Source organism: Dreissena polymorpha, chromosome 10 (assembly GCF_020536995.1).
Source record: "Dreissena polymorpha isolate Duluth1 chromosome 10, UMN_Dpol_1.0, whole genome shotgun sequence".
Taxonomy (NCBI): domain Eukaryota; kingdom Metazoa; phylum Mollusca; class Bivalvia; order Myida; family Dreissenidae; genus Dreissena; species Dreissena polymorpha.
In genome coordinates, this window is record NC_068364.1 from 14,003,567 (window position 1) to 14,021,382 (window position 17,816).

Genomic DNA, 17,816 nt, shown 5'->3' on the forward strand with positions numbered 1-17,816 from the left:
CTCAGTTTTAAAGTATGTACAATATTTGTGTTAAGTATATATAATTACAGGTACACTTAATATTCAATAATTGTGTTAAGAATCTCCGTGTGTGTCATTCGAGATATTGCTCTCCCAAGTACTATAATGCTATTGTGGCTCCATAAAGAAATCATGATTTGTTAAATGCAGTTTTTCACAAATATAGAACAGATATTGGATCTTTTATGAATTTGCATGTCATACCATAATTTATAACAAGATAAGAAATGTGTTTGTACATGTAAGTGAGGCTTGGCCAGCTGTATTGAAAATCTGGTCAGCAATACAGGTGCATCTTGTGGTCAGCAATACAGGTGCATCTTGTGGTTCTTTTGCCAGGTTTGTTCGGATTTTGATAGTACCATCACCAATTACAAGGGTGCTTGTACTTACAGTAAGTGTTCTCCTCACTCTAGCTGTGTACCATCACCAATTACAAGGGTGCTTGTACTTACAGTAAGTGTTCTCCTCACTCTAGCTGTGTACCATCACCAATTACAAGGGTGCTTGTACTTACAGTAAGTGTTCTCCTCACTCTAGCTGTGTACCATCACCAATTACAAGGGTGCTTGTACTTACAGTAAGTGTTCTCCTCACTCTAGCTGTGTACCATCACCAATTACAAGGGTGCTTGTACTTACAGTAAGTGTTCTCCTCACTCTAGCTGTGTACCATCACCAATTACACGGGTGCTTGTACTTACAGTAAGTGTTCTCCTCACTCTAGCTGTGTACCATCACCAATTACAAGGGTGCTTGTACTTACAGTAAGTGTTCTCCTCACTCTAGCTGTGTACCATCACCAATTACAAAGGTGCTTGTACTTACAGTAAGTGTTCTCCTCACTCTAGCTGTGTACCATCACCAATTACAAGGGTGCTTGTACTTACAGTAAGTGTTCTCCTCACTCTAGCTGTGTACCATCACCAATTACAAGGGTGCTTGTACTTACAGTAAGTGTTCTCCTCACTCTAGCTGTGTACCATCACCAATTACAAGGGTGCTTTTACTTACAGTAAGTGTTATCCTCACTCTAGCTGTGTACCATCACCAATTACAAGGGTGCTTGTACTTACAGTAAGTGTTCTCCTCACTCTAGCTGTGTACCATCACCAATTACAAGGGTGCTTGTACTTACAGTAAGTGTTCTCCTCACTCTAGCTGTGTACCATCACCAATTACAAGGGTGCTTGTACTTACAGTAAGTGTTCTCCTCACTCTAGCTGTGTACCATCACCAATTACAAGGGTGCTTGTACTTACAGTAAGTGTTCTCCTCACTCTAGCTGTGTACCATCACCAATTACAAGGGTGCTTGTACTTACAGTAAGTGTTCTCCTCACTCTAGCTGTGTACCATCACCAATTACAAGGGTGCTTGTACTTACAGTAAGTGTTCTCCTCACTCTAGCTGTGTACCATCACCAATTACAAGGGTGCTTGTACTTACAGTAAGTGTTCTCCTCGCTCTAGCTGTGTACCATCACCAATTACAAGGGTGCTTGTACTTACAGTAAGTGTTCTCCTCACTCTAGCTGTGTACCATCACCAATTACAAGGGTGCTTGTACTTACAGTAAGTGTTCTCCTCGCTCTAGCTGTGTACCATCACCAATTACAAGGGTGCTTGTACTTACAGTAAGTGTTCTCCTCACTCTAGCTGTGTACCATCACCAATTACAATGGTGCTTGTACTTACAGTAAGTGTTCTCCTCACTCTAGCTGTGTACCATCACCAATTACAAGGGTGCTTGTACTTACAGTAAGTGTTCTCCTCGCTCTAGCTGTGTACCATCACCAATTACAAGGGTGCTTGTACTTACAGTAAGTGTTCTCCTCACTCTAGCTGTGTACCATCACCAATTACAAGGGTGCTTGTACTTACAGTAAGTGTTCTCCTCGCTCTAGCTGTAGACTAGTATGCCTCTCAGGTCACCTGCAGGGATCTAGCCAAGTACTCACACAATCTTCACTAGAATATCATGTAAAAGTGAGGAGCTGTTTGGCTATCAAAAGTTTCCTTGTCAACATTTTCTTTCAATTATTCAGATGATATACAGAATTGAACATGATATTAACTTTTAGTTTGAATCCCTGCAGGTCATCTTAAAAAAGAAAGTATGATAAGTTTGTAAATTATGAATGAAAATAATTATTCATTATTAAAAAGCTACAGTTTCTGTCAAATATGTGGGTCATGACATGTTGTGTTGAAAATATTTATTTTTAGCTCAACTATTATATATGAAATATATATAGTGGAGCTATCCTACTCACCCCGGCGTCGGCATCTGCATCTGCAAGCAAATGTTAAAGTTTTCGTACTACCCCAAATATTTTCTTTGTCCCTTGACATATTGCTTTTATATTTTGCATACTTGTTTACCAACATCAGCCCAACCTATAAACAAGAGCAGACAACTCTATCAAGCATTTTATCATTATTATTGACCCTTTTATATATGGAATGAGTGCCATATTGACGTCATCATTTGATGACGTTCAATTGAACGAATGATAATGGCAACTAAAATTCATTAAGCTCCAGGGTATAGCCGCGATTTGTGGCGCTTGAAACCTGGACCAACACTTTTGCTGAAATTTGACATGTATATGGACCAGAACGCGATATTCACAATGGCGTACTCGTCATATCTGGGAAAAATCCAGTTTTTGTTAAAATGACGAAAAAGTGGTGTTTTATATTGCGCAATCGCTATAAACACGTGGCTTGGCCGGAAGTACATATAGCGTTAATAGAAACCCCAAGACAATTCACCCCCAGGAGACAATTCACGCGCTAGACAATTCAAATTTGATTTTAAATAAAAAATTTCATACCCAAAATATTTTGTACCCATATTTTGTTCGTTCCCATTTTTTTCATACCCATTTTTTTCGTACCCAAATTTTTTTCATACCCGAATATTTTCGTACCCAAATTTTTTTCGCACCCATTTTTTTTCGTACCAAAATGTTTTTCGTTCCCAAATTTGTTTATCCCAAATTTTTTTCATACCCATTTTTTTCGTACACAAATTTTTTTTCGTACCCATTTTTTCGTACCCAAATTTTTTCGTACCCAATTTTTTTTTTCGTACCCAAATGTTTTTCGTACCCAAATTTGTTCATACCAATAAAATGTTTCTTACCCATTTTGTTTGTACCCAAATGTTTTCGTAATTTTTTTTGACCCAATTTTTTTTCGTACCCAAATTTTTTTCAAGAGCAGACCACTGTATCAAGCATTTTGACATAATTATGGCCCCTTTTACACTTAGATAATTGAACCTTTTGCTTAAATTACAATAACTTCTTTATTTATGTTCACATTTTATTATTACTTTGACAAAACAACCCTTACCTGAATACCACAATGGATTCCACCCAAACAATACCCCACGCCCCCACCAGAATCCTTCCCCCCCCCCCCCAACCTCACCCCCCCCAATTTATTTTTTTTAAACATCGTCTTATAAATTACCACACCCCACATTATACCCCCCTCTCACCCCCCCTTCCCCCCCCCCACCCACCCCCCCCAATTTTTTTTTAAACATCTTATAAATAACCACACCCCACATTATACCCCCCTTTCAAACCCCCCACCCCAACCCCCCCCCCCCACCCCCCCACACTAATATTTTTTTTTAAACATCATCTAATAAATTACCACTTTCCACCCCCCCCCCCCAAGAAATTGTTTTTTGTTTTTTTTGAAAGATTGTCTAATAAATTATCGAATATGAACAATTTGCCCATGATGGCTTACATTATACTGTCAAGCACTCGAATAGTCGAGCGCGCTGTCCTCTGACAGCTCTTGTTTTCCATGTTAGACCAAAACTGAAACCAGTACCCATGCAGTGATTTTTTTTGCTTTTTTTGTTACAGCCGGTGCCATTTGGATTGGGAAAATTAGCGCGATAAACCATGAAATTGGGGAAAATAGCGCGATAAACCATGAAATTGGGAAATATTATAAATATGATTATAAGAACAGAATTAAAATTATTAAAGTATGTTTGACAGCATTTTTATATTATAAAGTGCTAATTTAATGTGTTCTTACAATGAAGACAACGTTAAGTTAATATCCTTCCACATTCATATTGAACTTGCAATAATCTATATAGATTCTTAAATATACCATTTAATCATGACCTCTTTAACAGTAAGAATTTAATTCAGTATTTTTTAAATTAAATATCATATGGTAAAACCTTAACGAATATTTATAAAAAAAAACGCTTAAGTGGTCTTGCTATGTCAATGATGTATTAAATAGAGTTAAAATAATTTATTTCATTTCTTTACCTTTCAACATCTTGCACTTCAATGCTATTTCAGTAAACTGTAAAGCGTGACAAACATAATAAAGCAGAAAATGCATATGCATATGATTTTACATATAAATCATATCATGTTTGTCCATTTCCATTTTCGAACGATACTCATCTTAAATGCATTAACTTTGTGAGTACCGGTAAACTAGTCAATATAAATTGCCGCCTTAGAGTCTTTTGATGATTTTTGCTTTGGCAGACTCAGATTTATTCTGAACGCGAATTATTTCAGCTACCGGTAGACTAACTCGAATTTCCCAACACTGATTTCCATGATGCACATTCACTGTGAAGATTTGTAATAAATATTTGTTGTTTTTATCTCAAACGTTGTATTTTGCGTTAATTGACACACGCATTAAATTATTCCGTAATAACCATATGATATCCGTTGTTAATTTGAATATTATTTATCATTTTCGCCGCTCATCCCAAATTTCTCGTCTGCTTGCCGCCATCTTGGACAAGTGTAAAAACAGGCGTTTACAATCGGGATGCATCGACTATCGTCGGTATCCTCCGCAATATAGAGAGAGATGTGGATAGCAACGTAAAATTGTATTCGGCTAAATTCGCGAACAATACGTAAGTCAGTTGTTTTTCGGTGACGACTCGGCAAGCTCGATCGGCACTCGTTCGAAATTATTGCTAAATTACATTGTAATCTTATTGGCTCTATTTGGATTTTTTTTTCTTTTTTGGGGAAATTTTAATCAAATTTTGGGGAAAAAACGTCATTTTTTGCAATTGGGAAGCAGCCGAATATCGGCTGTAATTTCTGGCAAAAAAAATCACTGCCATGTACCCATGAACATGCAAATATGAATTTTCTTCGTTAATACAGAATTTACAAACTTGACTTTATATGCATGTTTGTGGGCTTGGTTGTTTTTTGTTTGAACAATTTTGGCTTGGTTGTTTTTTGTTTGACAATTTTTGGCTTGGTTGATTTTTGTTTTAACATTTTTTGGCTTAGCTGGTTTTGTTTTAACAATTTGTGTTATTATGAACACTTATTGTATATACATGTATCATAGAATGGGCATTTAATCACTAAAAGCTTAACATTTGTGGTCCATACAAAGATTTAACATCGTTATTAAGGCATGCATCTTCACCTCATGACAGATAGTCTCACCCTGGTCCAGGTTTGTGTTGCTCTTTGCTTGTTTGTGTTCTTCTGCCTCACTCACCTTGTTTTATCTGTGGCTTACACCTGTATATGTAGCTACTATTCTGTGTTATCATTAATCACTGAAAGTATTCACATCTGGAGCTACTATTCTGTGTTATCATTTACCACTAGTTGTGTTGCATTTCATCATTAACCACTGTTTGTGTTGCATTTCATCATTAACCACTGGTTGTGTTGCATTTCATCATTAACCATGTGTTGCATTTCATCATTAACCACTGGTTGTGTTGCATTCCATCATAACCCACTGGTTGTGTTACATCAGGAGCTACTATTCTGTGTTATCATTTACCCTTGGTTGTGTTGTATTTCAGGTGGTAGCTGACTTCGATAGGACATTGACAAAGTTCACACATAGAGGTCAAGTGTGTGCAACATGCCATAGTATGTCCTTAGATTAATAGATGTTTCATTGATGAAAAGTGTTTCTAACTTTTTTTTCATATAAATTGTTGAAATTATATGGTCGACTAACAATTGTATTAACCCTCCTCACTCACACGCTCACTCAAACGAAATAACAGATACATGAAACAAAATTCATAAAAAAAATCAACAATTTACAAGTTTAAGTGTTTCAATATGCAAAAATTGATGGTTGGGTATGCAATGTAATGTTAACAAGATCGAAAAATTTAAACTCTTTATTTTTATAAAAAAATGTACATAGCTGATAGAAACATATTAATATGAGACATAAATACACTAAAATGTATGGAAGTAAAGCAAAGATAATTACCGATATACATGTACATACATTTCAAAATTGGACATGCAAACACACCTTTTATTCTTGAATGGAATCTCATTCTTACTATTACAGATGACACTAAATAGCATGTTTCAATTAAATCACATGAATATGCTTTTGTTGTTATCTTGTATGTTAGAATTGTATGCATATATTTTGATAATAGAAAAAACAATTAAAGATTATAATTACTATTATTTAACTAAACTCGGCAAGTTGTATTATAATTTTAAATAATTGAATGGGGTTGATACTATGTTATTAAAAGAAAGATCTATATATATATATATATATATATATATATATATATATATATATATATATATATATATATATATATATATATATATAATTATATGTATGAAACCTTAACGAAGAGGTATTCTACGTGTCTATTAATCTAGAATTTTATTATAATTTTTAATAGTACTACTAATAATCAAATGAAAAACTGTACGATAGACATTTTGATGAAATATCCAAATTCAGACAAACATATCTTGACAGTAATAACATCTCTATAGAACAATAAATGTTTACCCATTTTTTATAGCAATTTTATTTTTGGCTGAGGCTCACACAACCACAGACGTAACAGTGGATGTGTTCATGTAAAAAAGAAAAGCTATTTTGAACTTTACATATTATAAGATTCAACTGATTTTGAGATTTTGAGGTAAAAGATGAAGATATCTAAATAAGTATGTTTGTGTACTTGGTTACTCCATTTGCTGTCCGCAACTGTTTCAGATGTTCTGGAAGAAGGTGGCTTACCTGAAGAGTATAAGGAGGAGGTGGGTTTTTCTCTGACAGAACATAGTCGACGCCTGTCATAACATAGTCACGGTCCTGACAGATAATAGCCCCAGTCCTGACAGAACATAGTCAATGCATGTCATAACAAAGTCACAGTCCTGACAGAACATCGTCACAGTCCTGATAGAACATAGTCAACACCTGTCATAACATGCTCAAAGTCCTGACAGAACATAGCCACAGTCCTGACAGACCATAGTCAATAGCCTGACAGAAAATAGCAAAAGTCATGGCAGAGTATTGGCAAACCTGATAGAACATGGGCACAGTCCCAACAGAACATAGTTCCATTCCTGACAAAACATAACCACAGTCTTGACAGAACATAGTTCCTTTCCTGAGAGAACATGACCAGTCTCACAGTCCTCACAGAACATAATTTCACAGTCCTCACAGAATATAATCTCAGTCCTCACAGAACATTGTCTCACAGTCCCTACAAAACATAGTCACAGTGCTCGCAGAACATAGTTACAGTCCTCACAGAACAAAGTCACAGTCCTTACAGAACATAATCTTACATACTTCACAGAGTATAGTCTCATGGTTCTCACAGCGCATACTATTACAGTCCTCACAGAACATAGCCTGACAGTCCTAACAGACCATAGTCTCACAGTCTTCACAGAACATAGTGTCTTAGTCCTTACAAAACATAGTCTCACAGTCCTCACAGAACATAGTCAAAGTCCTCATAGAACATAACCACAGTCCTCACAGAACATAGGCTCACAGTCTTCACAGAACATAGTGTCACAGTCCTCACAGAACATAGTCTTTGTTATCACAGAACATAATCTCACAGTCCTCACATAACATAGTATCACAGTCAAATCATAGTCACAGTATTCACAGAAAATAGTCTAATTCCTCACAGAACAAAGTCACAGTCTTGATAGAACACAGTCTCACAGAACATAGCCCCACAGCCCTCACAGAACATAGTCATAGTCCTCACAGAGCATAGTCCTACAGTCCTCACTGAACATAGTCTCACAATCCTAATAGAACATAGTCTAACAGTCTTCACAGATTAAACAGTCCTCAAATTATATAGGAACAGGCCTCACAGAACACAGTCACAGTCTTGATAGAACATAGACTCAGCCCAGACTATCACAGTCCTCACAGAACATAGTCTCACAGTCCTCACAGAACATAGTCTCACAGTCCTCACAGAACATAGTCTCACAATCATCACAGAACATAGCCCCACAGTCCTCACATAACAAAGTCTCACAGTCCTCACAGAACATAGTCACAGCCCCCACAGAACATAGTCACAGCCCGAACATCCAAAGTAAACACAGAACATATTCTCACAGTCCTCACAAAGCATAGTTTCACAGTCCTTAGTCCTCACAGAACACACACAAAATTCACAGTCCTCACAGAATATAGTCACAGCCCTGACAGTCAAAGTCCTCACTGAACATAGTCTCACAGTCCTAACAGAACATAGTCTCACAGTCCTCATAAAACATAGTCACTCAGTCCTCAAACAACATAATCTCACAGTCTTTACAGAACATTGTCACAATCCTCACGGAACATAGCCACAGTCTTCATTTCAATTCCCATTTCAATTTATAGTTGAGTTATTGATGGTTATAAAATATGTATTGAATTGTGTTCTTATTGCAATAAAGGGGAATGTATAGGTGGTTATTTTGCACAAATATGTTCTAGCTTCAGCACTATAAGGTATGCAGAATGAAGACACTAGCTTCAAAATAGTGGGTTATGCAGAATGAATACACTATCTTCAGAATAATGGGTTATGCAGAATGAATGCACTAGCTTCAGAATAGTACATTATGCAGAATTAATACACTAGCTTTAGAATAGTGGGTTATGCAGAATAAATGCACTAGCTTCAGAATAGTGGTTATGCATAATAAATGCACTAGCGTCAGAATAGTTTGTTATGCAGAATGAATGCACTAGCTTTAGAATAGTGGCTATGCAGAATGAATGCACTAGCTTTAGAATAGTGGGTTATGCAGAATAAATTCACTAGCTTCAGAATCGAGGGTAATGCAGAATAAATGCACTAGCTTTAGAATAGTGGGTTATGCAGAATAAATTCACTAGCTTCAAAATCGTGGGTTATGCAGAATGAATGCACAGGCTTCAGAATAGTGGGTTATGCAGAATGAATGCACTGGCTTCAGAATCGAGGGAAATGCAGAATGAATGCACTGGCTTCAGAATAGTGGGTTATGCAGAATGAATGCACAGGCTTCAGAATATTGGGTTATGCAGAATGAATGCACTGGCTTCAGAATCGAGGGAAATGCAGAATGAATGCACAGGCTTCAGAATATTGGGTTATGCAGAATGAATGCACAGGCTTCAGAATAGTGGTTATGCAGAATTAATACACAGGCTTCAGAATAGTGGTTATGCAGAATTAATACACTAGCTTTAGAATAGTGGTTATGCAGAATGAATGCACTAGCTTCAGAATAGTGGTTATGCAGAATGAATGCACTAGCTTCAGAATAGTGGTTATGCAGAATGAATGCACTAGCTTCAGAATAGTGGTTATGCAGAATGAATGCACTAGCTTCAGAATAGTGGTTATGCAGAATGAATGCACTAGCTTCAGAATAGTGGTTATGCAGAATCAATACACTAGCTTTAGAATAGTGGTTATGCATAATAAATGCACTAGCTTCAGAGCTTCAGAACTGGTATGACATACCATGTTACTACATTAATATTTTATGAGTATCCAGGGGGGGGGGGTTGGTTATGAACACCCAGAATCGCATAAGTGGTCTAGCTACAGATTTGTTGGTGATGCTGCATACATTTTCTACCTACAACTGTTAAGTTATTCTACATTAGAATAAAATAACTTGTTTAATCAAAGTGATGATGTTATGGCCATTCAAACAGCTATAGCTATAGCTGATCTACAGTGTATATTTGATATATCATCATTATTAGTAGCTATGTTATGCATAATATCATTTAGTCTCCTTACTTGAATGATATGGCGTTGCTTTGGTTGGATTTTTCAGGCTTATAAGTTGCGAGACAAATACTTTGTGATAGAAGTGGATCCTAACATGACAATAGAAGAGAAAACTCCGTACATGGTGGAATGGTAAAGTATTGTGTGGATGGGTAAAAAAATGGTTAACTAGTTTTTCATGAGCGGCTTGAAATATAAATAATTTTGAAACATTTATTTCCTATTTTTATTAGCCCATAGGCCATGATTTGGTACCAGTAGTTTGTCAAAATTTGAGTCCTTTGTACACTTGGACATGGACATGTACTTTATATAGGAAGGTCAAAATGTAAGGGCCTTTGTTCACTTAAACATGAACATCATGCTTTATATACTAGTATAGGAATGACATGAACATAATACTCTATATAGGAATGACATGAACATAATACACTATATAGGAATGACATGACCATAATACTTTATATAGGAATGACATGAACATAAAACTCTATATAGGAATGACATGAAAATAATACTCTATATAGGCATGTTAAAATGTAAGAGGCCTTTGTGCCCTTGAACATGAAAATAATACTCTTATAGGCAGGTTAAAATGTTAGAAGCCTTTGTGCATTTGAACATAATACTCGTATAGGCAGGTTAAAATGTTAGAGGCCTTTGTGCATTTGAACATAATACTCGTATAGGCAGGTTAAAATGTTAGAGGCCTTTGTGCATTTGAACATAATACTCGTATAGGCAGGTTAAAATGTTTGAGGCCTTTGTGCATTTGAACATAATACTCGTATAGGCAGGTTAAAATGTTAGAGGCCTTTGTGCATTTGAACATAATACTCGTATAGGCAGGTTAAAATGTTAGAAGCCTTTGTGCATTTGAACATGAACATAAAACTCTTATAGGCAGGTTAAAATGTTAGAGGCCTTTGTGCATTTGAACATAATACTCGTATAGGCAGGTTAAAATGTTAGAGGCCTTTGTGCATTTGAACATAATACTCGTATAGGCAGGTTAAAATGTTAGAGGCCTTTGTGCATTTGAACATAATACTCGTATAGGCAGGTTAAAATTTTAGAAGCCTTTGTGCATTTGAACATGAACATAAAACTCTTATAGGCAGGTTAAAATGTTAGAGGCCTTTGTACACTTGAACATGAACATAAAACTCTTATAGGCAGGGTAAAATATTAGAGGCCTTTGTACACTTGAACATGAACATAAAACTCTTATAGGCAGGGTAAAATGTTAAGAGGCCTTTGTACACTTGGACATGAACATAATACTCTGTATAGGCAGGTTTTAAGTATTTTTAGGTGTTTGTATTCTTAGACAATAATTTTTACTCCAAATGTGCACATTTAAGTGAAAGAAGCGTTTGAATGCTTGGAAATTAACACAAACTCTACATGTAACCCAAGTCTGATAACTATAGTATAAAATAAGTTTAAACAAATAGGGTTGTGGTTAATGATGTATGAAGGTAAGCTGGTTTCTAATTGTAGTTTTGAAATGTTTAAAATACCCCTGGTTTAAAATGTTTATAATACCACTGGAAACCAAGTTTGAGCAAGTATTTGACTGCCTGTGATGTTTTTCAGGTGGACCAAGGCCCATGAACTGCTGATGAAGTACCCACTCTCCAAGGCCATGCTGCACAACATGGTTGCCAACTCCTCAGCCAGACTCAGGTAACAACACTCCCACAACATGGTGACCAACTCCTCAGCCAGACTCAGGTAACAGCACTCCCACAACATGGTGGCCAACTCCTCAGCCAGACTCAGGTAACAACACTCCCACAACATGGTGGCCAACTCCTCAGCCAGACTCAGGTAACAACACTCCCACAACATGTTGGCCAACTCATCAGCCAAACTCAGGTAACAACACTCCCACAACATGGTGGCCAACTCCTCAGCCAGACTCAGGAAACAACACTCCCACAACATGGTGGCCAACTCCTCAGCCAGACTCAGGTAACAACACTCCCACAACATGGTGGCCAACTCATCAGCCAGACTCAGGTAACAACACTCCCACAACATGGTGTCCAACTCATCAGCCAGACTCAGGTAACAACACTCCCACAACATGGTGGCCAACTCATCAGCCAGACTCAGGTAACAACACTCCCACAACATGGTGGCCAACTCCTCAGCCAGACTCAGGTAACAACACTCCCACAACATGTTGGCTAACTCCTCAGCAAGACTCTGGTTACAACACTCCCACAACATGGTGGCCAACTCCTCAGCCAGACTCAGGTAACAACACTCCCACAACATGTTGGCCAACTCCTCAGCCAGACTCAGGTAACAACACTCCCACAACATGGTGACCAACTCCTCAGCCAGACTCAGGTAACAGCACTCCCACAACATGGTGGCCAACTCCTCAGCCAGGCTCAGGTAACAACACTCCCACAACATGGTGGCCAACTCCTCAGCCAGACTCAGGTAACAACACTCTTACAACATGGTGACCAACTCCTCAGCCAGACTCAGGTAACAATACTCCCACAACATGGTGGCCAACTCATCAGCCAGACTCAGGTTACAACACTCCCACAACATGGTGGCCAACTCCTCAGCAAGTCTCAAGTAACAACACTCCCACAACATGGTGGCCAACTCTTCAGCAAGACTCGGGTAACAACATTAGCACAACATGGTGGCCAACTCCTCAGCCAGACTCGGGTAACAACACTCCCACAACATGGTGGCCAACTCCTCAGCAAGTCTCAAGTAACAACACTCCCACAACATGGTGGCCAACTCTTCAGCAAGACTCGGGTTACAACATTAGCACAACATGGTGGCCAACTCCTCAGCCAGACTCGGGTAACAACACTCCCACAACATGGTGGCCAACTCCTCAGCCAGACTCCGGTAACAACATTCTCACAACATGGTTGCCAACTCCGCAGCCAGACTCAGGTAACAACACGCCCACAACATGGTGGCAAACTCGTCAGCCAGACTCAGGTAACAACATTCCCACAACATGGTGGCCAACTCCTCAGCCAGACTCAGGTAACAGCACTCCCACAACATGGTGGCTAACTCCTCAGCCAGACTGGGGTAACAACACTCCCACAACATGTTGGCCAACTCCTCAGCCAGACTCAGGTAACAACACTCCCACAACATGGTGACCAACTCCTCAGCCAGACTCAGGTAACAGCACTCCCACAACATGGTGGCCAACTCCTCAGCCAGGCTCAGGTAACAACACTCCCACAACATGGTGGCCAACTCCTCAGCCAGACTCAGGTAACAACACTCTTACAACATGGTGACCAACTCCTCAGCCAGACTCAGGTAACAATACTCCCACAACATGGTGGCCAACTCATCAGCCAGACTCAGGTTACAACACTCCCACAACATGGTGGCCAACTCCTCAGCAAGTCTCAAGTAACAACACTCCCACAACATGGTGGCCAACTCTTCAGCAAGACTCGGGTAACAACATTAGCACAACATGGTGGCCAACTCCTCAGCCAGACTCGGGTAACAACACTCCCACAACATGGTGGCCAACTCCTCAGCAAGTCTCAAGTAACAACACTCCCACAACATGGTGGCCAACTCTTCAGCAAGACTCGGGTTACAACATTAGCACAACATGGTGGCCAACTCCTCAGCCAGACTCGGGTAACAACACTCCCACAACATGGTGGCCAACTCCTCAGCCAGACTCCGGTAACAACATTCTCACAACATGGTTGCCAACTCCGCAGCCAGACTCAGGTAACAACACGCCCACAACATGGTGGCAAACTCGTCAGCCAGACTCAGGTAACAACATTCCCACAACATGGTGGCCAACTCCTCAGCCAGACTCAGGTAACAGCACTCCCACAACATGGTGGCTAACTCCTCAGCCAGACTGGGGTAACAACACTCCCACAACATGGTGGCCAACTCCTTAGCCAGACTCAGGTAACAACACTCCCACAACATGGTGGTCAACTCCTTGGCAAGACTCAAGTAATAACATTCCCAGTACAGTTATTTCATATAAATCTACACCGGTTTTGTGTATTGGCAAAGTTGTTACCACAATGATAAGCAAATATGCCAAGCGTGCGTTTATTAACATTTTACCAAGAGCAGGGGATAGATCATACTAGCATAACTGGTGAAGTGTTAGGAAGGATAATGGCTCAAAAACTGGTAAATTATTGTTTTTTTATGCCCCCGGATCGAAAGATCGGGGTTATATTGTTTTTGTACTGTCTGTCTATCTTCCTGTCTGTCCGCCTGCCTGTCTGTCTGTCTGTCTGTCCGTCCATCCAAATCTTTAACCTTGGTTAAAGTTTGATGACTTTTGCAATATTGCACATGCCTACTTGATATTTACCATGCATGTGAATCTCATGGAGCTGCTCATTTTGAGTGGTGAAAAGTCAAGGTCAAGGTCATCCTTCAAGGTCAAAGGTCAAATATCATTGTATTTTTCTTTCCTAAAACTTTAACCTTTGTTAAAGTTTTATCATAACTTTTTTAATATTGAACACAGTAACTTTATATTTGGCATGCATGTGTATCTCGTGGAGCTGCACATTTTGAGTGGGGAAAGGTCAAAGTCATCCTTCAAGGTCAAAGGTCAAAATTAAAAAAAAAAATCATTTCTACATTCAATCTCTTACTTCTTATGGAGCTGCACATTTTGAGTGGTGAAAGGTCAAGGTCAACCTTCAAGGTCAATTGTCAAAAAATAAAAAACCATAAATTTAACAACTTTTTATGTCCCCAGATCGAATGATCGGAGGCATATTGTTTTCAGCCTGTCCGTCATTCTGTCCCAAAACTTTAACCTTACAGTTAAGTTTTGCAATAACTTTAGAAATATTGAACATAGCAACTTGATATTTGGCATGCATGTGTATCACTGCGCATTAGGGGGCGTTGTGTTTCTGACAAACACATCTCTTGTTTCAACCATGCAAGTGTGATTTAAGCCATCAATAACTTGATCAAACCTAAAAGCACTGCTTCATGATTTATACTGCACTACATACAGGGGTCTCAGGAGTCTTAGTACTTCATACTTGGAAATAGAAGGATTCCCTCTAGGGGTACTATTGAATTTTGGATGTGCATTCCAATTTTCAGCAACAAAATTCATTGAAATAAAAAATAAATATAAATGATAAGATTATTCTTTGTCTTATTATTAAAAACTATGTTATTATTAAAAACCCAGTTTTTTGTTTGTTTGCTTTCTAAACATAGTAATTTCTTCTCCACTAGGGATGGCTGTATTCGCTTCTTTGACAGTCTCCATAGTAACGATATACCGCTGCTCATCTTCTCTGCGGGGGTTGGCGACGTCATACAGGAAGTCATTGCACAACAATCAACACTTTATGACAACATGCACATAGTCTCGAATTTCATTGATTTTGATGAAAATGTAAGTAATTATCTTACATCATTAATGTCATTCATCGTTTTAAAAACAGTTTTTGTCACATCCTATACTTCTTTCCCATAAAGTACAACCATAACAAATATTTTTAAACATGTGTAAAATAATATGTTGCTGTGGTGTACTGGATTATGCCTAGCAACTGGGAGGTCCCGGATTCCCATCTCCATCTGGGACTATTCTTTAGATGACACCAAAGACACCAAGGACTGGTTCTACCCAGGAATCAGACTTATAAGACTTCTTATGCAATAGATATCAAATAAAAGTTTTAATTAAATATGTGTAGCATAATATAATTAGTGTTTTCCTTCGCTGCATAAGATTTGATAGACATTTTTAGGTTGACTTGTCACTGAACAGCACTAGCTAAGCTACTAATCCATTTTCGGTGTCAGCTGTTTTATAACTCTTATCTCAGCGGTGGTATAACTCTGGCAGCTGTTGTATAACTCTGACAGCTGTTGTATAACTCTGACAGCTGTGAAATAACTCTGCCCTCAGCTGTGGTATAACTCTGACAGCTGTGGAATAACTCTGACCTCAGCTGTGGTATAACTCTGACAGCTGTGGAATAACTCTGACCTCAGCTGTGGTATAACCCTGACAGCTGTGGAATAGCTTTGATCTCAGCTGTGCTATAACTTGGACAGCTTAGGTATAACTCTGACCTTAGCTGTAGTATAACTGACAGCTGTGGTATAATGCTGACAGCTGTGGTATAATGCTGACAGCTGTGGTATAACTCTGACCTCAGCTGTGGTATAACTCTGACAACTCTGGTATAACTCTGACCTCAGCTGTGGTATAACTCTGACAGCTGTGGAATAACTCCGACCTCAGCTGTGCTATAACTTGGACAGCTGTGGAATAACTCTGACCTCAGCTGTGGTATAACTCTGAGAGCTGTGGAAATACTCTGACTCCAGCTGTGGTATAACTCTGACAGCTGTGAAATAACTCTGACCTCAGATGTGGTATAACTCAGACAGCTGTGGTATAACTCTGACGTCAGCTGTGGTATAACTCTGACAGATGTGGAATAACTCTGACGTCAGCTGTGCTATAACTTGGATAGCTGTGGTATAACTCTGACCTCAGCTGTGGTATAACTGACAGCTGTGGTATAACTCTGACAGCTGTGGTATAACGCTGACAGCTGTGGTATAACTCTGACCTCAGCTGTAGTATAACTCTGACAGCTGTGGTATAACTCTGACCTCAGCTGTGGTATAACTCAGAAGGCTGTGGTATAACTCTTGACAGCTGTGGTATAACTCTTGACAGCTGTGGTATAACTCTGACCTCAGCTGTGCTATAACTCAGCAGGCTGTGGTATAACACTTGATAGCTGTGCTATAACTCTGACCTCAGCTGTGGTATAACTGACAGCTGTGGTATAACTCTGACAGCTGTGGTATAACGCTGACATCTGTGGTATAATGCTGACAGCTGTGGTATAACTCTGACCTCAGCTGTGGTATAACTCTGACAGCTATGGTATAACTCTGACCTCAGCTGTGGTATAACTTGGACAGCTGTGGTATAACTCTTGACAGCTGTGGTATAACTCTGACCTCAGCTGTGGTATAACTCTGACAGCTTTTGTATAACTCTGACTTTAGCTGTGGTATAACTCTGACCTGAAATTTAGTTTTGTCTGTTACTTGTTCCTTTATTTAGCAACCCCAGTATCAGCCAGATCGTGATCAGTTATCAACATGAAAATCTGAAGTTCTGACACCAATGTTGTTAAAATATTGATAAAATAAATACCTATCAACCAATCGGAATGAAATAAAAACTGTTTGAAAAAGCAATAAATTATCTACAAAATGATGCTTTGCATGAATTGCTTTTTTCTGCGGACTCCATGTGACCCCTGTATTAATTTACAAAATGCGCGCTTACTTCTGCTCATGAATTTTAAAAAGTTAGGTAAAATCTGATTCAAGAATGAATGACAAATTCATTGATTCATTCAAAATTGGCATACAATGACCCTACACTGAGAAAATAGTCCTTAAAGTCTATGCATTTTTGTTTCCACATTTTTATATATTGGGGATTAAGTTGAGATGAGACAACCTGAAAAAAAAATCTTTTGGACACATCAGTGACCCTTGATTCTGGTGAAATAGACAGCTTGGGATTTACCAGAGAAGCAAGAGAAACAGCTCAGTCCAAAAGAATGTTACTCAACATTACATGGTTGAAATGTCAACAGAACATATGTGATGACATGAAGTCACTGGAATAACAGATTGTTCA

The 17,816-nt window shown here is 38.7% G+C and overlaps 1 protein-coding gene and 1 long non-coding RNA gene across 28 annotated transcripts in view; both read left to right on the forward strand.

Annotated features, from left to right (window-relative positions):
• Positions 1 to 17,816, forward strand: part of LOC127847129 (cytosolic 5'-nucleotidase 3A-like) — a 52,554-nt gene that overhangs the window by 27,981 nt on the left and 6,757 nt on the right. For 2 of the 26 annotated variants that reach the window (XM_052378762.1, XM_052378763.1), the window contains 6 exons: positions 361 to 415; positions 5,873 to 5,942; positions 7,060 to 7,103; positions 10,155 to 10,240; positions 11,708 to 11,797; positions 15,368 to 15,530. In XM_052378762.1, the coding sequence (XP_052234722.1) occupies positions 361 to 415; positions 5,873 to 5,942; positions 7,060 to 7,103; positions 10,155 to 10,240; positions 11,708 to 11,797; positions 15,368 to 15,530 (508 nt within the window). Of the gene's footprint in view, positions 1 to 360; positions 416 to 437; positions 478 to 499; positions 540 to 561; positions 602 to 623; positions 664 to 747; positions 788 to 871; positions 912 to 933; positions 974 to 1,057; positions 1,098 to 1,119; positions 1,160 to 1,181; positions 1,222 to 1,243; positions 1,284 to 1,305; positions 1,346 to 1,367; positions 1,408 to 1,429; positions 1,470 to 1,491; positions 1,532 to 1,553; positions 1,594 to 1,615; positions 1,656 to 1,739; positions 1,780 to 1,801; positions 1,842 to 1,863; positions 1,904 to 5,872; positions 5,943 to 7,059; positions 7,104 to 10,154; positions 10,241 to 11,707; positions 11,798 to 15,367; positions 15,531 to 17,816 lie in introns of all 26 variants that reach the window. The other 24 variants (XM_052378766.1, XM_052378767.1, XM_052378764.1 and 21 more) reach the window with 22 other exon arrangements.
• Positions 10,266 to 11,694, forward strand: LOC127847134 (uncharacterized). Of its 2 annotated transcripts, none has more exons than XR_008033832.1 (3): positions 10,266 to 10,853; positions 10,906 to 10,957; positions 11,016 to 11,694. It is a non-coding gene; the product is annotated as an uncharacterized LOC127847134 (long non-coding RNA). The 2 variants fall into 2 exon arrangements; XR_008033833.1 differs by having other exon boundaries at positions 10,266 to 10,697; positions 10,750 to 10,957.